General features: G+C 50.3%; 1 protein-coding gene across 4 annotated transcripts in view; it reads right to left on the bottom strand.

Moving 5' to 3' along the window:
* The window catches only part of DNMT3A (DNA methyltransferase 3 alpha), a 103,517-nt gene that overhangs the window by 42,420 nt on the left and 38,103 nt on the right, over positions 1-22,994 (bottom strand). For all 4 annotated transcript variants that reach the window (XM_066626769.1, XM_066626772.1, XM_066626771.1 and 1 more), the window contains exons 4-6: positions 6,558-6,816; positions 1,375-1,421; positions 176-322 (exon numbers count right to left, since the gene is read on the bottom strand). In XM_066626769.1, coding sequence (XP_066482866.1) covers positions 176-322; positions 1,375-1,421; positions 6,558-6,816 — 453 coding nt within the window. The remainder of the gene's footprint in view (positions 1-175; positions 323-1,374; positions 1,422-6,557; positions 6,817-22,994) is intronic.

The raw sequence follows: 22,994 nt of genomic DNA, 5'->3' as shown, positions 1-22,994 counted from the left end.
AAGGGATGGAAAGAAGCAATAGCCTTCGTACTGACAAACAAGTGAGGGAGTCAAGATGAGAGCGAGGGGGAGGCTGAAGCCTGGCTAGCGCCATAATGTTTACCAGGACCCGCCTCCTGTCAGTCCAGGAGGATGCGCAACGGCCAAGGACATAGGTGCCGGTGTGTTGACTCACCTCCCTCTTCCACCGGGCCAGCCACTCATCCCTCTTCCTCTTGCTGATGTAGTAGGGATCCCCGGCCTGGAAGGTCAGACGTGGCATGGGCCTGGGGCGCAGGCTTGACTCACAGCCCAGTCCTCCACGCAGGCGACCTCGGGATCCCTGCATGCAGAGACCGAGGTGAGGGGGCGGCATTCAAAGGGAAAAGCAGGCTCCAGAATTATACCAAGCATTGTGAGAGCCTCACATCCTGAACCAGAAACAAATCAACTTGGTGGCATCAATTGTGTCCAAATGGAGAATCTGCACCAGTCATTTGGCTTTTGCCAACCCTGGTTGAGGAAGGGACTGTGTAGCACCAGAAACCATTCAGCTCTGATCACCAAAAGTCCTGCTGTGTCTTCCTCTGGTTTCGGATCTCACCTGGCTCAGGGGTCTCAGAATGAGTAGTAAAATGAGACCCTTGCATTTTCAAAACTGGAAGCTTAAATCAGAATGGTGCTACTTCCAGAGCTGATTTCCAAATTCCACACTGGCAATGGACACTTGGAAACAAGCTAAACCCCAATTTCACTTACATTGTGCAATGCAACAATGGAGGGGCAGTGGCCCTTGTGACATAAAAAGGAATCTAGAGCTGTAGGGCTGGGAGGGATTCTCAGAGAAAGATAGCCCAGTCAGATCTGCTCTGCATATCTGATGCAGATGCACAGCACTGATTGTCTGAAATTAGTGACATCACAAATTCACCTCCACACCTTGGCTCATCAAAGCAGTTTTTCAATTGTTCAGAAATCTATTTCATTCTGTTGTTGTTGTTTTTAAGATAAGGAGATGCAAGCTATGAATAAGAGTTCAGAGGGTGCTTTAAAACAAAGGTGTTTTTTTTTAAAGGGGGCAGACAGCCTGCACAAAGCATGAGGGGAAACAGGAGGCAGGCCACTGAGTAGGTGCTCAAATGACTGGGCCTATAACTGTCAAGTGCCTTGGGGGAGTAAGGAACACAGCAAGCCTTATTTCAGATGCACCTGAAGATGTGCTCAGGGCTAGCATGGTCTAAGCTACCAGGGCAAGTCCAGCACGCAGCCACTGGGAAGGCCACTTAACCCAGGAACCTGTCTCCATTACAGGGGCTTGAACCAGGATCCTCCCAAGGCAGGGAGAGCTACTTGCACTCCATGAGTTCTGCCTCTAGACCGGCAAAAAGAACTTGCCTCCATTTTCAGGGAATTGTAGTGGTTTTCTTCCTTCTCTTCTTTGCCTGCAAACGGAAAGAGCAGAGTGAGTGCCAGAAGCCAAGGAGGGGCTGCCTGGTGTATGCTGGCTACAGAGATCAAATGCACCTGGGTCACGCACCCTGGTGGATGGGAATATGTGGAAGTCAGGCATGCAGGGACAGAGTACAGCCAGCTTCTCACTTTTGATCTGTGAGGGGATGGGCAGACAACCCCCCTTTCCTGCATAAAGCCCCTGCAAACAAAAAGAGCAGGGTGAGTGCTGGAAGCCCCTTTCCTCTAATTCCCATCTTGACTGGGCTGATGTTCTTTCATTCAATGCTCTGTCCCTCAACATTACAAAGACCTGGATGATGCTGGACCAGCCCAAAGTGGGCTGTTCATACTCAGTGGGTAAACTGTCTTTGTACCAAGAGCTTCCATTTAATGTTACACCTAACAGCCACCAAGAGACTTCTCCTCCATGAACATGTCTCATCTTCAAAAACATTGAAGCCATTTGCCATCAATACATCACACAATGGCGAGTTGGACCAATTCTGCATGGTGAGAAGAAAGCCTCTCTTGCACTTACCCTGAATTTCCTCAAGTTTCATTGAGTGATCTTGAGTACTAATATTATGGGGGGGGGGGAGCCTTTCTCTAACAACTTTCTTTTCTGTTTGTTCCATTAAGTTCAACCTGAACCACTCTACATCTGTTCTCAGAGGGGGAGGTCACCTCTGTCAGCGGTGTCTGCCAGAGGTGCCTCTTTCCTGATGGAGGTGGAAACTAACCCCAATGAATTGGGAGGAGAAGGACATGCCTCACCTGAAATCACCCCACAAGTGAACAGGAACTGAAGTGGGGCCTAGGGAAGGAAGGGTGACTCTGGTCTTGTTGCAGATTTGCTCAGCTCTCCCTGCAGAGCTGCTGGCTGGTTTCCTGTGTTATCTCTACATCACACCTCCTCACAGGTAATGGAGGCTACAGCTCAGCTCAAAATAGTGTCAAATACACTGGGTTCCAGGGGAAGGCAACAGGACAATGGGAGGCTAGAGACAGTAAGGGGCTGAAGGGCAGTGCAGAGGCTACCAGAATGTGAGTGGGAACATGTGGACTATAGTGCAGGTGCAAAAGGGGTGGGTGGGGAGGGCAAGACAGTATACTGATAGAAGATTGCGTGCAAATTCCAATATGCCTGCCACATGTGAACCCAGGTGTGACACATTCAAATGCGCAACTCATATTCTCAAATGATAGTAAACAATGACTCCCATGGGATTTGGGTGCCCACCAAATAAAATCTAAAATGATACTCTGACCCACCACCCTCTGTGCCATCTGGCAGCCTCTCAGACAAATGTGCCTCATCCTGCCCAGGCAGGGCAGTCAGGAGTCGGCAGAGCAGAGTTCCAGGGAACCTGCACAAGGCATTCCAAGCCACAAGCTGCAAAGAGCCAACACAGGGTCAACCTTCCTTCCTAGAACGTTCCCGTTCCCTTATTTTCTCATTCTGTTTTCACATATAAAATATTCTGCCCAGGAATCTGTTCAATTTTTTTATTTATTAAAAAAAATTAGGACTGCCAATTAAATATCTCAGGGCACAATCCCAAAGTGCTCTTGGGCTGGTGTAAGTTCCTTGCGGTGACCCGGGACTGTCACAAACTGCTGTAAGGTCCATTTGCACTGACTTGTGAATTGGGTAGGCTGGTGCAAGGGCGTGCACTGGCCTCCCTGCACTGATGCAACTCCCGGGCCCAGTAAGTTTGCACTGGCCTTTTCAGGCCAGTACAGGGGTCTGAGAGGGGTATAGGGAGGGCAGGAGGAAAGTGTTTTGGGGCAGGGGAGGGCAGGAGGCCCCATGGGCGGGCGGTGAGTGGGAAGCAGGGACAGGATCCGGCACTTAGGCCAGATCCTAGCTCTTGGCTGCTTGGATTTGCGCCACTGATTTAGGTGGCGCAGCTCTGAGTAGACCCATTGGGGATGCTGCTACACGACATGGGGTAAGGGGAATTATTTCCTCTTGCCTTGGGCCAAGCCACAGCCAGCCCCAAACTTGGGCTGGATACAGTGCAGGCCCGCTGACCTGCCTGTTCCAGTGCAAGTTAGGATTGCACTGCCCAAATCTCTCTTGACAAGGTTTCAGTCAATTCATCAATGGATCATATTTGCATAAATTTGCATATGGGTAAAAACCAGAGGTGTGAAGCCAGGGGAACCCTTGTTTTTGATGTGCTGCTCCTGCTCCTGTGTCACAGCAGGCAGGCCCTGGAGAGGCATAGGAGGCTTTCCTCCTTCACCCTCTCCTTCTCACACACTCAGTGTCAGAGAGAATGCCTCTTCTGGGATGCTGTTCGCCACCAGCAGGTTTTGTATTAAAAGTTCCGCTGCCTGATTATTCAAGGATACCTTCTAATTAACTGAATGTTACAGTTCCCCCATTTTTAAAAATCAAATTGGCATTTAATATACTGTATTTCTGTGCTTTCCTGTAGCTCCGCCACACTGATTCTTGTCCAAGCCGTGTTCCTCTTTGTTCCCCTGTGTTTCTAAACACAGGAAAAACCTCTGCGTGACACACACACACACGCACGCACACGCATCCCACATGGTTCTCTTTTCCTGGCAACTACAGAGATGCGAGTGCCTCAGCCTGTATCTGCTCTCTAGTAAAAGCCCCCTGCCCCTTTTCCTCTTGAACAGGGATGCCCAGTGCTGGCTTCTACGGATCTTCTTACTCCAGCACAGATGAGGCAACCCCACCATGAGAGCCCACTCCACAAAGGACATTCCAGAACATCTCAGTGCTTCTCCAAACAGGCACTGTGGCACCTCCCCCCCCCCACACTTTCAGTACATCCACCTGGCAAAGCTGTCTCTGCCCAAAGGAGGCCCCTTCACATGGAACAGGCCTGGCACGACAGCACTTGAGAAGACCCCTCCCTTCGCAGGCTTCCTGCCAGTAGGAAATCTAAGCTCCCTGGGAACAAGGAATTGAGCACTCAAGACCGCTCCACAAAAGCACCCCTCTGGAGTTCTGGGGCAGGGCAAAATTCCCTTCAGGGGGTTAAGAGACAGAAGAGAGAGCAAATTCTCTTAGGGGAGGCTGAAAAAGGGGCTGGGGATGGAAATAGGGGTCACTGCCTACCCCATAGTAAAAACACTACCACCATAGGGCTCAGCTTGGACTCTTCTTTATTTCAGTAACAGGCATTCCCACCGTGAGGAAAGTTGCCTCCTGAAGCAGTCCCATCCACTGGGAAGTTGTCCTGCGCAAGGCCCACAGCAGTGGACAGCCACTAATCTCAGTGAGGACTCTGCAGGAGAACTTCTTGGCTAGCAAAGGAAGTGCCACTCAAGTGTCTTAGGCCTGGCTGCTGCCTGAGCAACAGGCGTTCTCCACATATGACACCCCCTTTTAAAAAGGCAGGCAACCTTCCTAACTTCAGAACAGCAGTTAAAAACATGACATTCACATGGCAACCTTTAGTGCCCTCCATGCTGAAACACGTGGCCAGATCAAATCTAACTCGCCAACCATCACTACTTGCCAAACAGCCTTCTCTCCTGCACTTGTGGCCCCCTCTCTTGACAGTGACACTCTGCAGCCTCTCCCCCTCCTTCACTGGCAGCTGCTGCTCCTGCCACCCTGACAACCAGCTTCTTGCCTTTATGCAGGTGCATCAAAGGCTCAATCAGGGTGCTTCACAAATGTGAGGCTAATCCAAACATTTTGCAAGCCCCGAGGATAGTCATTCTGGAGCTGAAGGGAGAAGAAGACACTTGACAAGCCTTGCAGATTGCACTCAGTGAGGGCACTGTTTTCGGGGGGGGGGGGATCTCAGGGAGTGCCTGTTGCGGTGCAAGTCCAAAAGGGACCTATTCACAGCAGTTGCCCTCCAAGAACTCCAAGGACAGAACAGGCACTCTTGGCCCCTCACCAGCTTTAGTATCTCTATGTCTCTCTGAACACCAGCTGTGGGGGTGGAGGGAGGGAGGAAGCAATGGCAAGAGAGAGGGTTGCCTCTGAATCTCCTACTTGTGGGCTTCCCATTGGGGCAGCTGGTGGGAAACAGGCTGCTGGGCTAAATGGGCCTGATCCAGCAGCTAGGCATTTCTTGGGGGTGACTTCCTAAGACTGCAGTTGAGACCTGCAGGACCTCCTTTGCCCATTGGCTGAGTGACAAGGCAGACACCAGGCCACCCACATGCTGGGTTTCCAAAGGGAGGCAGGACACAGACAAGGCCCTGCTTCTAACTGCCCCCAGGCAAGAGGCAGCACTCACAGGAGTGTCTGAACCAGAAGCAGGCAGTCAAAAACTGGTGAGGAGCCTGAAACAAATCCACATTTTCAAAGGTCAGACTCCCTGAAAAAAGGATGATTGCCCCAGGAGCAGTCCCTGTCTCTCTCCGAGGATGATTCCAGCAACTGCCTGGGAAATGCCACTGGATTTCTGCTGTCCTCGAACTGCCTCTCTCAGCAGCCATTCCGCTAAGCTGTGCCTAAAGGAGAACTGACACCAAGTCCCCCCTCCACTGGCTCAGCTGGGACACACTGGGCCATGTGACTGGCTCCCAATTAGCTCACTTCACTGGGGAATAATAGGAAAGGGCCGGCAATGGATGTTTCGCTTTGTCCTCCCCATGCTTTTTTCCTACCCAGCACTCACAGGGAACAGGAACTGTCAGTTACCCAACCCATCACCTCCTGCAGGGAAGAGGGCTTGTCCTGCAGCCATCCTGGGAGGCAGGCTTCCTCCTAGCTTCACTATTTGGAGCGCAGGTGTACATGCCAGGGAACCAGTGGCTCCTCAGGGGCAGCCCCACTGCTCCCATGCTTCAAGCAGGGGTCTCCAGTCACTGCCTTATGAAGAGCTCCCAGTTCACCAAAAGCGTAAAACTGTTCCAGGGAGTAGACAAGTTCCTCAGGACCCCACAAGCATGCCTGTTACTCATTTTGCACACTACCAGTTTCTTGGACAAGTCTTGGCCCCCCACTACTCTTCATACTATGCTCTTCTCCTTGCCCTGGCCTGCCTCAACTCAACCGGCTGTGCTCTGCTCGGATGGACTCCCACAACCCTCCAGCCCGACCCATCTGTTAGTCCTGGTTACACCATGCTAACAAGGCACTTGTTTATGAAGCCAGCAACCAACGCAGCGCTCCCCCAACTCACCTTCACTGGCAGGTGGGTCCAAGCCATCCTTGGGGGTGCAGTGTCCATTTTCCAGGGCCCGTCCTGCTTCCCCATCTGGGAGACTGCTGGGTTCGTTCTCATTCCGCTGCCTGCCCTTCAGGGTAGGGGTGCTGCTCTTCTCTGGGCTGCCCATCTCTGCGTCACCATTGGGCACTTGTTCCATGGGGCTGGTGTTGTGGGAAGGCGGGGGGCACTTTGGTGCTGAGGCTGTGTCTTTGGGGGCTTCGCCACTCTCCACCTGAAGACCAAAACCAAGGGGATGAGGGGTGAGCATTCAGTCCTGTGCTCCTTCACGCCTCCCTGGACTACAGAGACTCAGAGCTGATCCTTAACAGACTGCTGGGGGAGGGGCACCTGCCAGGGCCACAAATGCCTGTGCATCTTCCAAAGCAAGGGAGGGATGTTCGCAGCATTCCAGGAAGCACCAACTGTGCTTGAAGTGGATGAAGGTTTCTCACTGCTGGGATACTGCAGACAAGAAACCTCCAGAGCCCTGACAGCGCCATCATGAGCCACAGCACAAAAGACAATGTGGCATAGTGCTTGAGGTGTGAAGTCAGGACCAGGGAGGCCTGGGCTTGAACCTCCCCTCAGTGATGCACTGGGAGACCTTGTGTCAGCCTCTCTCTGGGTTATTCGGAGGATAACATGGGAAAGGGGAAGAGAACAAGGTATGGCACTGCACGCTCCATAAAGAAAAAAAAATGGAATGAAACACATTCTTTTATGCTCTCTGGTCAAGCAAGTTTTTTAAGCATTACAAAAACTTGTCAAACCTCCCCATGGGAAACCTTAATGGAACAGAAATGACAGGCAATGATGGCTTTCAAAGGTGATAAGGATATGGAAGCACCTTCAAAACAAGACATGGTACAAATCCAGCATTTGCAGGACCCAGTCAGCAGGCAGCCTTCTGTCGAACATCGATCTCCACCACATCAGAGTGCCAAAGACAATAATTTGCAGGCCCCTCTGGTTTATGGTGGGGGGCAGAGGCATGGAATTCTCACCTGCTCTCCTGGGGAAGGCAAGGAGCAGGAGGGAGGCAGAGGGCATTGGGCAGAACAGTGAGCCTGATTTCTGACACTGCCACTGCAGGGGGCATTCTGCCCAGGTGAGAACTTTGTCACTCTGGGCTCTACTTTCTCAGCTGGAAGAGAGCAGGCATATGGGAAAGACAGGAAAGGGACTTGTCAAGAGGCTCTGCCTTCAGAAGATGCTTTGACGCCTTCTTCTGGCAGTAGCCATTTGCTCTCTGCTCTTAAACAGGCTTCTTTGGTATCTGAGCCTTGAGGGCCAGCCGTTTGGCTTGGTCAAAAAGCACTTGCTTGATGCCAGGTGCCAACTGGGGCTGCAAACAGATGGCACTTTGTGGGTTACAGTCTTGTTTTCAAGTAGCTTTACATGGTTTACTTGAAATGGAAAACTGGCTTAGGGGCCTCTTGTCTGGGGCAGAAAAGTGACCCATAAATATTTTCAATTCATCTAAGAAGAAGCTGCTTTCCAGGAGGCAGCAAATGCAGCTTCACTGCAGTGATGACAGGTCTAGCAGCTGAAATGACAGCGGTGGCCCCTTCCAGGGGCTCTGTGTGGGCTGTGCACAGTCTGCTTCATTTATTCCTGTAATCACTTCTTCAATGTTTTGCTGTTGTTGTCTTTTGCGGTGCGCTGCCCTGTGTGCCTGTAAGGGTGGCATATAAATCTTTTCACAAAACACACAGATGGTTGACTCTCAGGGCTCCAGCACTGTAGCTGAGTGAAGCAGGACAACCCCTGGAGCACTGCTTTCCTGCTGCAGCTGAATGTGCAGCACTGATGCTCCTTGCAAGAGCAGTGCTGGCTTCCTCGTCTTTTCCAGCTCCATCCTAACTACCCCTTCTGGCCTCTGTTCTTCTTAACACTGTCATGGATATGTACAGTTCAGGCCTAGTAGCATTGCAAGGCCTGAACCAAGCTAAAACAGTAACACAGAAGTGGCTTGCATTTCCTAGCTGCTAGGATTTACATCTCAATGGAAGGTGATAATGTAGCACCTAGGCAGCCAGAAAGACGCCCATCAAGGATGGAATGCAGCTGCAGATCTCCAGGGGGAGGGAAGAGCTGAGAGGGCAAGCTTCCAGCCCCACTTCCAGAGGACAGGGTCTTTGTTCCTTGTCTCTTGGTGAGAGAGGTGGTGGGTGCACATCCTGCCCTGCCAGGACCATGTGGCCATAGGTAACTGGCCTGAGGATCTACAAAAGAAGCTGACCCAGGTGAGGGTTAGGAAATAATAGAGTTAGCCAGTTAGCTTTGTTGTTTTATGCTGTTATGTTTCCTAGAAGTTTTATGCCTCTAGCATTTGCTGCCTTTTGTAACCTTTTGTAACCCTATGTATTTAATAAAGTAGAAAATCTTTTTATCATGTTGGTTCATTGTCTGTTGGGGACAAAGGTTCAGAATCCTGCCTAGCCGTTCAGCAAGCTACCAAAAATCCTCACTGAGGACTAGTGACTTGAGGACTGAGACTTTAAAGAAAGTGCTCAGTGCCTACAAGGGATATAGTTAAGCCTAGGGTCTCGGTTCCCTGGACTGAGGCACTGGCTCTTACAGGGTGGTGGCAGTACTACCGAACAGGGATCTTTGAGGGCTCTAGGGTTCAGAACCAACAACTCTGAGCACCCAAAACCCTGGGAGTGAGACCCAAGTGTACGACAAACACCAACCACAAGTTGTGCAGTTATCTTTGAAAAACGTACTGTGTGCCATTTTTAATGGCAAATACAGGATGGGAGCTCTCTGAAATGATCCCAGCCCCAAAATCCTTTTTAGCATGTGCAAATGGTTTTCTTCAGTTACTGAGTTCACCCATAATAAAAATATCCTTCTTATGACATGGCTACAAGGTGATGTCCCTTGGGGTAAACAAAACTTTCTATTTGGTTGGGGAGAAGAGGGAATGTGGCAGCCTAATGGTGAGGTACTTCCCATCCTGCATGGTGGTTTCATCCTTCATCAAGCTGCTACAGGAGGTGAGGGCGAACTGACCTGGTTGCTGCCTTGCCAAGAAGCTCCCTCCCCCTGCAGGTCATGCTGCCCCCCCCAACACATTTGGAGATACCAGAAAGAAAATGTTTGTAACACCCAGATTATACCCTCCTCACCAGATGAGCCGCTTGAAATGTTTAGTTGTATGCTGCTGTTTGTGCACAAATCTGTCCCATGGTGCCTGACAATTCTGTGGGGTGCAAATGGAGATGTTTTTGCAAGCAGCACTTCCTCCAGGGACAGCAGGAGCTGAGACGTGACCCCAACCATTCTGACAGCACCAAAGAAGTTTCTCCGGTTGCTGCTGCCTCCTGATCACTCCCGCATTCCTCTGTTAAAGGACAGGACCCAGGCCATACCTTACTGCTGGCCCACTGCAGTCCCAGTGGGTTGGGCCAGATAGAGCAGTGCCACATGGTCCCCACAGTAGTGGTGGAACTTCGCATACATGTAGAATTCTCTATGTGGCCAAGTGCCATACTGCAAAGTACCACCAGTGGCACTCATGCCACTGGCTGAAAAGCACAGGTACTGAAGAGGTTACATTCACCCAAATGCCTTACAGTATAATGTCATAGTGCAGCCAGAGTGTTGTGCTTTTTAAATACTCAGAGAACCCCAGGGGACCCCGAGCATTGCACTTCCCCTTTTCTCACTCAGCTGCAATTCTTAGAATTCTTTCAGGGAATGCACCAATGCCACACAATGATTCAGAGCACCAGCTAGGATGGAAGCCCAAGGCCCTGACTCAAACAAGGGCTCAGCCCCACAGCAAGCCACTGTCAGATTCTGTCCCAGAGGATCATACCAAGACACAGAATGAAGCCAACTTGGCAGGATTGTTGAAAGAGTGATGGAGATAACCAGTGAAGTGCTGCCAGTCAGTCAGAAAAGGAGGTGCACAGAAGTCCTAAGTCTTCTTAGGTAAGTAAGTAAACAATTATTTACTGATTGTTTATCAAGACCCATCTTTGTTACATCCCACCTTAAAGTTGGCAGATTTCAGTAGTTTAAATATGGTGAGGCTTTGCTGTTTTTGGTTTAAACTCACATGATATTTTGTTATGTTTTTCAACCTGATTTTTAGTGGTCCAGGGGAATACTTTTGTGACAGAAGAGTGGAATAAAAATGTTCTGAATAAACAGTGACTGTTGGAGTTTGGTGCAACTCCGTCTGCTGTCCAGAGGTGGCAGGATACTGTCCTGAAAGGGTTAAGCCATGGCCCAGTGACCCTACACTTTACCTGTCCCCTTTGGATGACCTGTGTGGGGGTGTGGCCCAGACACTATATCCTTCCCTTCCCTCCCAGCAGGCTCCTCTCTTCCCCTCTTCCTCACTGAACACTGATCTGACAAGATGGGTCACAGCAGGGCTCTGCTGGCAACGTCATCTTGACCACATGGCACACGCAGGACGAGGCAGCTCCAGGGCCTTGTTATCTCAAGTTTAGTGTAACCTCTGATCATAATCAGATGCTGTAACATATGCTTCTATGGAACCGTGAGTAAATGACTTTCTTTTGCAACTTCAACCAGCCATTGTCGCTTGTCTTTCTTGATTAGCAGTCAGCTGAGTGTGGGAGCTTCCCTGGGGTTGATTCCCAGCAAGAGGAAGGGGGGGGGGGGTTCTGCTGCTGAAGCTACTCTGCTTACCCCCTAAAGAGGAAACCAATTTTTTAAGATTCCTCCAACAGTGACTACAATAAATGAAATCAAATGCACATTCCTACACACACTCACATGGGAGAACATCCCACAGAATACATGGGGCCTACTCAGAAAGGTGGCTAGTCAAACTGATGCAACCTTCCTGAAGTGACCAAGGAGGGTGAGGTGCTACACATCCTGAGCACTAGCCAAGAACAGAAGCCCCCAGCCTCTGGATTCAAAGGCTGCACAGCCATTGCCTCCCCCACTTCCAGCACCACCTGTTCAGTTCTCCCCACCTCATTTGTTTGTTTGATACCAAGACAGAGCATCAGTATGCAGGCATCTAAGACAACAGATGGGAACCAATGAGTGAGGACTGCACAGCCCAAGCACATGGCAACTGCCCAAGTGCCCCTTCAGTCAAGTCTTCACAGGGGGAGCGTACCAGGTACCTCCCTCTTTTCTCCCCACCAGGGGGAGGCAGCAATTAAGGTGAAGCAGACGTTTGTACAGAGTGATGCAGACAGTGCAGAGAGGAATGGGAATCTACGGTGACCTAGTGGGTTGGTTTATTCTTGCCATTTCTGTCACGTGTCTCAGTTGCATAAAAAATGCCTGGCAGTGTTATTTGCCTTCACAACAGACCCCGTGAAGGAGACCTGCATTATTTATGGAAGGGAGAACTAAGGCAGAGACAAGCTGACATTCAACAGCACACTGGCCCTCACAGCACAATGGAGGGTGATGCATTTGAGGTAGAAAAGGAACTGCCCTTCCCTGTCCTTTGCCCAGGGCAGATTCATGACACACAGATAAGGCTTTGTGCAGGAAGCATCGAGGGCACCAGTGTTCCAAGGAGAGGGGCAGGGGAGATTCCTAACTGGCACCTCCCCAAAATCTGACTTTGCCACAGGTCCTTCAACCAGTGGCTCTGGGGACCTCTGGCAAGACTGCTGGGCTCCCCTGGGACCTTGGTGTGACCATGCTGAGCAGTTCGAAACAGTCACCTTAGCACTCAGTTTTGCTGATTTCTATTCAGTTATCCTCAGGGTAACTTCCGATGAATGATACTGGAAAAGACTGATATGTACTACGCAATCAGCACATTTGGAAAAATCGAGGAACAACAGGCTAAAGACAAGAAAGGAGAACAGAACCTGGGCTTCCAGTCTTCCCAGCATGGGAAAAGAGATTAGATAAGTGAGATCCCCCAGCTTGATGGGTAGAGCTGCCCCTGCTTTGCATGCAGAAATTCCCCAGCATGAACTTGGGAACCAGGACGGGGGGGGGGGGCTCCTTTCTGCTTGGGACTGGCTGATGACATCAGACCACTCCACAGGTCCAGCCATTACCCCATTCACACCAAGGCGCAACATGTGAGGAGATCACTTGACCTGCCTGCTGATTTCTGCAGTGAAGTCAGGTGAAGCATGTGCTGGAGCCTACACACAGCCACAGAGTGAGTCAGCGGCCATGAGGAATGTGCTAGTCGCATTACAGATGCTCAAATGCATAGAACTGTGGAGGGATGCCAAAGAGACAGGGTCCAGCTCCACTTGCTCCAGAACAGTGTTTACGACAGGTCTTCTTGCACAGTTCTCATTCCACTCAACAATGCTTGAACAGAGAAGATCTCTAGCGGATGGTGGCCTTAAATCTTCTGAGTTAGGCCTCGTGAACCTGCTTCCTCCTAACATAGCACAACTGCATCCTTGGGAACTACAAGTCCCAAGATGCCTTGAGCTTGCCCTCATGGCCACTTTGTACTTGTCTGGTTCTTTGCCAAGTCTTATAGGATTACACCCCTGCCCTGTGAATGGAGCCTCCCCACAATTGAGATTGTCAGGATCTTACCCTGCAGCAGCCCCTGGGAGCTTTCCCGGCCAGCCTGGCACCAGCTGCCACTTGCCCACACCGGCTCCTGATGATGGAGGTTTCCTGCACTGCTCTGTGGCGGAACGAGCCCCCTCCGCCCCCTCTCCAAAGACGTACTTCCTTAGAAAGTGAAACAGACCCTGACTTCACTTTGCCACCTCATTTCCCCCACAGATCTACAAAGCTACCATGCGCTGCTGGTAGCAGGGCTGTTTCCATAGCACATTATACCTTCTTCTGGGCAAGTCCCCTTAGCAGCCCTGCTCATTCACTCCCTGCAGTTCCCAAAGAGCACACACCAGCTCTCTTCATGCACCAACCGAACAGAGGTACAAAAACCCAGCTGGACCAAAGAAGGGAGCTCAGCTGCACCATCTGGGAATTCCCTTCTAGCTCCTCCCTGCCCACAGCAACCAAACCAACCATGTGGACTTCTGCAAAGGAGCCAAGCTCCCCCCTAGATCCTAGAGCCATGCCTGTTCTCACTGGTGCACTGCCAGGAGCACAGCTCAGCTTCGGTGAACCCAGCCACACTGAGACAGAGCCAATGGCATGAGCACCTCACCTCTCCCTACAGAAAAGTATCCAAGAGTGTGGAAGCCACAAATATCCAGATCTGGCCTTCACAATTCAACAGCGGGTGGAGACCAGGCACCAGGAGAACTCTACAAACAGGCAGGATTCCCTTTCCATGGGCAGACAGGGAAACTCCAGCAAAGAGGTAGGCAGGCCAATCCTTCCCAGGGTGGACACACATACAACACCAACAGTGCCATGATGGGCAAGACTCTGGCTGGGTACCTCTCACACACCCCTTTTCTGCATCACCAGCCTACCACACTCCAGATCATGCATGACCAACACCACACATTTTGGTCCCTCTTTTCTCCCTGTGGGGTCTCAAGGCAATGATCAGGCCAGTACAAAAACATAATAAAAAACAGCAGCAGTTAAGCAAACCCCAAAGCATATGTAGCAAACAAAACTCAAGACTGTGACCATTTGGAAAAATCTTAGGAAAGACCTGTGAGAAGAGCCCAGTCTTCTGATCTCCAAAAGGAGACAGACATACAGTATAGGGTAAGGCAGTGGTTCCTGCGTGGGCGGGAGGGTGGAGGCAGCAGGAGCGGGGGAAGGCAGCTGCGCAATCCCCAGGATCCGTTGCCCAGGGGGGCTGCAGGGAGCCCGGCGTGACTTGCAGCGGGGCTCCAGTCAGCAGGTCGCGCTGGGCTCCCCGCACCCCCGGGGGGCTGCAGGGGCTTGGGTACGTGTACCCAAGCCCCTGCAGCCCCCCTGAGTGACGCGCGACACTGCCTCATAAGAACATAAGAACAGCCCCACTGGATCAGGCCATAGGCCCATCTAGTCCAGCTTCCTGTATCTCACAGCGGCCCACCAAATGCCCCAGGGAGCACATCAGATAACAAGAGACCTCATCCTGGTGCCCTCCCTTGCATCTGGCATTCTGACATAGCCCATTTCTAAAATCAGGAGGTTGTGCATACACATCATGGCTTGTAACCCGTAATGGATTTTTCCTCCAGAAACTTGTCCAATCCCCTTTTAAAGGCGTCCAGGCCAGATGCCGTCACCACATCCTGTGGCAAGGAGTTCCACAGACCAACCACACACTGAGTAAAGAAATATTTTCTCTTGTCTGTTCTAACTCTCCCAACACTCAATTTTAGTGGATGTCCCCTGGTTCTGGTATTATGTGAGAGTGTAAAGAGCATCTCCCTGTCCACTCTGTCCATCCCCTGCATAATTTTGTATGTCTCAATCATGTCCCCCCTCAGGCGTCTCTTTTCTAGGCTGAAGAGGCCCAAACGCCGTAGCCTTTCCTCATAAGGAAGGTGCCCCAGCCCCGTAATCATCTTAGTCGCTCTCTTTTGCACCTTTTCCATTTCCACTATGTCTTTTTTGAGATGCGGCGACCAGAACTGGACACAATACTCCAGGTGTGGCCTTACCATAGATTTGTACAACGGCATTATAATACTAGCCGTTTTGTTCTCAATACCCTTCCTAATGATCCCAAGCATAGAATTGGCCTTCTTCACTGCCGCCGCACATTGGGTCGACACTTTCATCGACCTGTCCACCACCACCCCAAGATCTCTCTCCTGATCTGTCACAGACATCTCAGAACCCATCAGCCTATATCTAAAGTTTTGATTTTTTGCCCCAATGTGCATGACATGGCCTTCTTTACTGCTGCCAATGTGCCAATGTGCATGGCCAAAGGCCACTGCCAAAGGCCAATGTGCATGGCCTTTTTTACTGCTGCCGCAGGCTGCCCCCACCCCTTAAAGTGGCAGGGGCCAGGGCCCACAGGCTGGGGTGTTGCAACACCCCAGTTTGAAAAGCCCTGGGGTAAGGGATTCCACATCGCAGGAGTGCCACTGGGAAGGCCCTTTTTCATGTCGCCACCAAGCAAACTACACAAGGTGGCAGGACACACCAGTGATCTTTCAGCAGCTTTTCTGGGAAGACTCATCAGTAGATGTGTGATTTTCCTGCGATAACAAAATAAAAACACATAACCCCACTTTCTGCACTTCTCATTCTCCCCAAAATTTGGAAAAAAAAATAAAACACCTCTACTGTAGGCTGTATTGGTCACTGTAGGCTGGTTGGGTTGGATTGGGGGTGCATGGGTTATGACTGTGGTTGCATCTGCTGTCACTATACCATCTATATCACCTACTTAGTGCATTTTGAAAGCATTTAGCAGCAGCCCTTTCAACCCACAGGAGGTCGTCAGTTCAGCAACCCAGACCTGGTTAGTGGGAAGGACTGGATGAAGGAGCAGCTCTGTCTTGGTGAGTCCTTCTCCCTTGTAACAGCCTGTCCTTTTCCCACCGACATACCTCCTTTACTCCTTTCACAGCTATATCCCCACCCACCCTCTCCCCCAGACATCTCATTTCAGACAGTCCCCTTGGCCACTGGAACTACAGCAGTCATCAGCCCACTCTGGAGAGAACAAAAAAGACATCCCTGCTCACTAGGCTCTGGGAAGCTGGCCAGACAGCCTCTTGTCATGTGTAACACCTTCACACCACAGAGAGACCACACCCTTTGTAGGCTCATGCCATGGACTGTTGCTTCTTCTTGTAGTAAGCAGCTGTAAGCAGCTTATTCTGAGGTAAGCAGCTGTACACCCAGATCACACTGACAAGGCCTCAGAGGACCAGGAAACAGGCAGCCATAGAGACGGTAAGTGCAGGGGAGCAGAAGGAAACCAGAAATAGACCGCCTGTGGTGTGCTGATGAAGCTGTGGCCAAGTCAGCTATGCTCAGGCTCAAGCAGAGGGGCCGGGCTCAGGGCTGCAGTGAGGTTCCCAGCACTGTCTGTTGTATGGGGCACCTTCCAACTAGCCTCGGGCAGGTGAGGTGCTTCCATGTTTCCTTATTAGTGAATGTGGTCCAGGTCTCCTGCAAGGGCACGCGTCCAGCTCCAAAGCGAAGTCATGGTAATTCCAAGCAGCAACAGCCACCCAAGCAAGCGCCCTTCATCCCTCCATCAACAACCAATCAGTTGCTCTAAGATGGAAGATAACTTCCATCCACCTGTTCTGTAATGATGAAGTAGACATGGGATTCCACTTGCCTGTTAGTCTTGGACTGTTTCTTCAGACCGCAAGCCTTTGGAGTCAGGCCAAGTCAAACTCCTGGCTTGAGAACCAGGCAGGAGCCTTTTCTCCTCCAAAGGTACAACTGGCTCACCATTCTCTCAACAGGGATCACCCCAAGACACAACAGCAATACTAATCCTAGGCAAGGGTCATACACATGGTGCTTCGTGGCTAGAACTCCCCATTTTTTTCTTCTCGAAAAACAAGCTCCTAGAGAGGAGGGATTTGGACTGCAACCTTAGCACAGAGAAGGGGGGAGGACTACCTATGCTGCAGCCCCAATCTGCACCCATGCTACAGCCCCAATTTAAACCCATCCCCTCCTCCCCAGTGTCTACATACACACACATACATGCACCCCTGCTATTAACTGTGGAAAGGGAATCTTACAGGTGGGGAGGGGGAACTGGCATGAAGAGAAAAGATTGGGGCCACCACCCCACAGCCCTGATCCTGTGGTGGCTGCAAAGAAAATTACACTGGGGGTTCCAATTGCAGATTTTCAACAAATGCATGGTTTGGTCTCTGACTATCTACCCACAGAAGTTGTGCTACTGGCTGCCAAAGTTCATGTGAAAAGCAACCTCCAAAAGGTACAGAAAATATAATTCAAAATCTCTCTCTGTGGGCACAGCATGTTTTAGCTGAGGGTCTTCTGGGGCACAAAAAGCATTCCAAAACAGGCCCAATTTATAAGCATCTGTTTGCAAGGCGTTTTCTCCTCTGCCATTCATTGCTGGCTCCAAGTGCTGACCAGACAGGAATTGTTACCAAAAGGGCAGTTTTGTTTAGGGGAATTATTACACTGCCCTTATTGGAACATTAGGATCCTAGGCTGGATAACAAGATGGCGTAATGCAGAGAAATTCCCTTTTGCTTAAAGAGGAGACTGAGAGAAAGGTAATTTTCTATAAAAGATTATGGTTTATTACAAAATAACAAAGGTAAACACATGGAGAAATATATTTCTTGGTACCCAGCATTCATGGTGGTTGCGTGTGAAGAGTATTTGGTGCATCTGAGGAAAACAGAAAAAGGAAGGGGGTTGTAGGGAAGGATTTTAGGGGTCCCTGCTATGCCAATCCCAGCTGCTAACTGAAGATGGGGATAGGAGGAAAGGGGGGGGAAGGAAAAGAGTTCCAGGCGCAAGATAGTTACCTGTTCTGTAGAACAGTTGGGGGGGGGGAGAGTCCTGTGGAGGGAACCCTCTGACACAACACAAATGTGTTGGGCCTTGGAGAGAGAGAGTGTGTGAGAAGAAGCCCTCTCTTATAAGGGGTTGGGAGACAGACTGAGCTGGAAGGTAGCTTGATTGCTAGCACAAAGCTGGGTGCTTGGAGTAACGCTTATACATTTGAATGGGGATCAGGATGTATGTATCAGTTATCAGCAAAATTCAATCAGGGGGTCAATGGCTGGCTTCCTAGAAGGGGGAACTTAACAAAGACTGTGTGGGGGAAAAAATACATGATGTAGGTACAACACAATGAAACAGAAACAGAATTTCAACACCAAAATCCTTGAAGGTAGTTCAAGTTTGCATACAGTAATGTAGGAGATGCTTAAACAGTGATTGGATTAAAACTTCCTGGAATAATGTGTGACTGGGGGGGGGGGGTTGGTGGTAGTTGTGTAACCATGAGCTTGTGGCTTGACCAAAGTCCTGGAAATGTGCCTGTATGCTGGGAGAACAGTTTAGTTTGCATGATATTATAGTCCATAATAGCATAACCAGATAAATAGAGAGAAAATCACAGCTAAAAGGCAAAAAGGGGGGATTTTCACATAACAGAATCTGAGCCCATCTTCCTCTGACTCCCATCAATCCAACAGCCTTTCACTTATCTGTCCTCTCTCTTTGTCCTCCCCCCCCCTACTTTGGTCCCCCTGGAGCCCACCCATCTTCATAGTGCTTGCCTGCTGTTGAGGCTTCTCCTAACTTTCCTGTAGACCTCCTTTCCCATCTGCCAACATTTTCTTTGAATTGCGCACAGGGTTCAACACAGTGCTCCAGAGGAGGCACTGCTGGGCTCCTCACCAGGCACTGCTGATATATCTTTGAACAGCCTCCTCCAACCCCACAGCAGTAAGGACTAGAAACTTACTTCTTTAAAAACATGAAAATTGCAACTAGCAAGATGCCGAATTCTGCACAGCACTAATGCCCCATTTTACACACAAACACACACTCTCGCACACACGCCACCCCTGAATGTGCTATGGGGAGATGTGAGGCAACTTTGGTTTCCCTACTGAGGTAACTGCACACCCCACCTGTTCATGCCTCAACTCCCAGAGCATACTGGTTCTTTAAACACACCAAGACTTTGGGGATGCAGCTGCAACCACTCCATGCCTTGCCTTTGGCAAAAGAGAGACAGCAGCTTGGCTGCCATCCAGCTCTCTTCTTTCTCCTTCCCCCCTCCCCAGCCATACAGCAACCTTGCCTTCCTCCTGGCTATGGGCAGGACAATCCTCTGCCTGGCCAGATCCAGTTTCAGGAAGCAGCCAGGAATGGTGCACAGCAGCAGCCCTTCTCCAACTGCCCCAGTTTGTGGCTGGCAGCCAACATCTTCACATCTCTGCCCTGGCATCATTGTCAGAGATCAGGTTGCAGCTGCACAAGGCAAAGAGAAAGAGCAGAGCAAAGGAGACTGCATGAAGCCCACAGTTGGGAGGGCGAGCCATTCCCATGGCCCCCTTGGCCAAGCAACCCCACAGTGCTCCCAGCGAGATGGGGGGGGGGTCCCAGCACCAGAGGCTGTGAATCCCTCACTGGGAGTGGGAAGGAAGCCCCTTGCAAGGCAAACAAGCACTGGGAGAGATGACTGTGCTACAGTTCAGTGGTGTACCTAGTGCCACTGGTACCCAGGATGGACTGTTCCCACCACCCCACCTTCGGCTGTTCAAAGCCATGGGTAGACCTGTTTTTCAGCTCGAGATCCCCCAGGGGAGGCTGGGACTACCCGGCATTCAAAGCAGCAGGTAGACCAGGGCTCCCCCCACCCACCCACCCCTGGTATGCTACTGCTACAGTCAGAAAGGAATTTTCTTCCAGGGCTGCCTGCCATGAGAGACCCCAATATTTTTGGCATTTCATGTAGCAGCACATTCCTTAGCTCATTTGTCTGAGTTATCTCCTTGCAGAGCTCAACTGGCGGTTACTGAATCTGCCCCTCACCTCAGCCTAATGAGGTTATGAAGGTGCAAAGGTTCCCAGTCTGAAACCCGGAGAAGGAAAATGTCAAGAAGGAACCTCCTGAGATTGCAAGGGGAAGAAAGTGGGGTTGGTGACAGAGCCCCCAGGCTCCAGCTGTGTAAGGAGGGCCTGGCCCAGCCCAGGTAGCAGTTGCTCAATTCCACCTTCCTCTCTCTCCAAGTCCAGCCCGTTCAGCACAGGGTCGCTATGCCTGGTCCAGGAAGAACACGCCCTGCTATCCATGGGTTTGAAAGAGCCTGCCAGAACCAGCTAAGGCCCCCTCAATCTGCTGCTGTCTCAGCTGCAATTCTATGCACACTTACCAGGGAGTAAGCTCTATTGACTATAATGGGATCTACTTCTGAATAGACAAGCATAAGATTGGGCTCCCAGAGGGGCAGTGCTGAAACAGGCAAGCTCAAAGGAGTGCTCCTCCGGAGAACATAAGAACAGCCCCACTGGATCAGGCCATAGGCCCATCTAGTCCAGCTTCCTGTATCTCACAGCAGCCCACCAAATGCCCCAGGGAGCACACCAGATAACAAGAGACCTGCATCCTGGTGCCCTCCCTTGCATCTGGCCTTCTGACATAGCCCATTTCTAAAATCAGGAGGTTGCACATACACATCATGGCTTGTAACCCATAATGGATTTTTCCTCCAGAAACTTGTCCAATCCCCCTTTAAAGGCATCCAGGCCAGATGCCATCACCACATCCTGTGGCAAGGAGTTCCACAGACTGACCACATGCCGAGTAAAGAAATATTTTCATCTGTCCTAACCCTCCCAACACTCAATTTTAGTGGATGTCCCCTGGTTCTGGTGTTATGTGAGAGTGTAAAGAGCATCTCTCTATCCACTCTGTCCATCCCCTGCATAACAGGTGCCCCAGGTTCAGTCCACTCTCTGGACATAGAAGGAACCACCAGGGCCCATCCTGTTAATGCAGAAGCATCTCCTCTTAAGCATCTCATCTATGCACCACCCAGGCAGAAGAGCTTTCCCTGGAGGTTTGCTAAAGATCCAGCTGAAATCTCTTTCAGAAGGCTGCCTTAAAGTGGACAAGACTAAACTTTCAAGAAGAATCTACATTTAGTCTGCTACATTTGCTTAAAATGGATAGTCTGAATTCTAGGCCACACCTTTTGCCCAAAGGGTTTTGCTTTTCTTTGTAAGTCAGCAAACACAAAGGATGAGCAAAGCCCTGGGGCAGGAGGAGGAATCCAACACAAAGGAAGTTCCTCCTGAAGAACAGCAACAGTTATTTCATACTCAGCAGCTGAATCCACATCAGAGTTGATATCTGAATGGGACAGACACATTCTCATGATGGGCCAATTGATACAACCATCCAAAACACAGGGTGGCCTCCTGCTGAGGTGATCCTCTGCACTAGGAGCAGATTAGACTGGCGGAGAAAATGCTTGTTTTGTCTCATTTCATTTATTTAAAGCAAGCTCCTTACTTCATGTGTTTATTTAGGGGACAGAATCTCTCCTTTTCAGTTTGATACCATTTCAGAGCAGCTGACAAATTAACACTTCAACACATCATTAAAACAACACAAAATCAATACTGTTTACAAAATAAAGCAACATGTAGCAGAAGATAGCATAAAATCTACAGAGCCACAATAAAACTGAAAAGCAGCTGAGAAAATCCCTATTAGAAATGCAGACAAGTGCAACCCTTTTGACCTGGCATTGCAAACTTAATAGACTGGTGCCAGTCAAAGAGCCTTGGGGAGCCATCACTGAGAAAGCTCCATCACCAGTCACCTCCCAGAGTAGGACCTTCAGAGAAAACCTCAGCACCAGAGCAGGTTCACACACAGAAGCAGATAATCGGTTAGATATTCCTTATGCAAAAGGAATTATGCTGAGGAGAGTACATGTGCAACATAAAGGCCCCATCTTACCCTGGGAGGCCAAAGGTGGGACAGCAGTGGAAGCTGTCTACATGTGACCTGCAAGCCAATTCTTAGATTCAGCATCTTTCACAATACCTGCTGTAAGCTACAGCTTATGAGTCAGGAACATGGACCTTTGCCCCTGAAAGAGCAGAAGCATCCAGAAAGCATGACCTGCGTGTGCCCTGGAGGAGTGCATGAATGCAGGACTCTGGGTGTTTTACCAGATGTGACGGGCATGTCCATGCATGCATCCAGCCAAGGGATGTGTATGGCTGAAGGTGCGTGCCTTAAAGCTGGAGAAGGTGTAGCCAGGTTGGGGGGGGGGAGAGTATAGGCACACAGACCCCAAGATTTCCTCCCCCTCCAGCCAAGGCCATGCTGCTATTCTTGGAGGCTGCTGGCTTCAAGGTGCTCTCAGGACCAGAGAGGTCATGCCAAAAAACTATTCCCTGACTGATCCCACAAGGGAAGTCAGAAACCTGCTGGACTCTTTCTAGCAGAGACAAAACATCAGCTCTGAAGAAGCTGCCGCCTCCCAAGTGGCCTCTCCCAGATCACTCCATGGTGCCAGGCTAGTATTTATGAAGCAAAAGTTACCAGACCAAGGCCAAGCTAGAGGAGGGTGAATTTACAACAAGTAGGCAAGTGGTGGGGAAATGGCAAGGGGACCATGGCCAGTCTAGAAAGAAGGCTATGAACTGAGGGGCAAAGAGAGATGATCTTGCTATTAAAAAGGTACACGGAGGAGGAATAGGAAAGGAAAGTGCGCTGAGCATCTGCACACTGCAGAGTAGTTTCTCTCTTAAGAAGACAACACACAGTCCAGGGTGTGCAGAAATCATCCACTTCCATAGGCAACAGTCATCTCCCACCTCCTCCCCTCCAAACAACAAATTGAGGATGTGTATATTTTAGGATTCCCCTGGGGGCTGGGGATAAGAATAGGCCCTCAGTTTGGCTGTACTTGTCGTAAGAGGGGACTAAACAGCCACCGGGTAGATGGGACTTATCAGCCTGGGAAGGCAGCTCATCTGAGAGAAGGAAAACTCTGATCCCAAACCTCCACTGCCTTGTGGCTACATCCAGTTATGGAAAAGGCTTCAGGAGTCCACCTCGAG

This window comes from Tiliqua scincoides, chromosome 1, assembly GCF_035046505.1.
Source record: "Tiliqua scincoides isolate rTilSci1 chromosome 1, rTilSci1.hap2, whole genome shotgun sequence".
NCBI lineage: Eukaryota > Metazoa > Chordata > Lepidosauria > Squamata > Scincidae > Tiliqua > Tiliqua scincoides.
The sequence above is the reverse complement of the archived record's forward strand: the minus strand, read 5'-3'. Positions and strand labels throughout refer to the sequence as shown.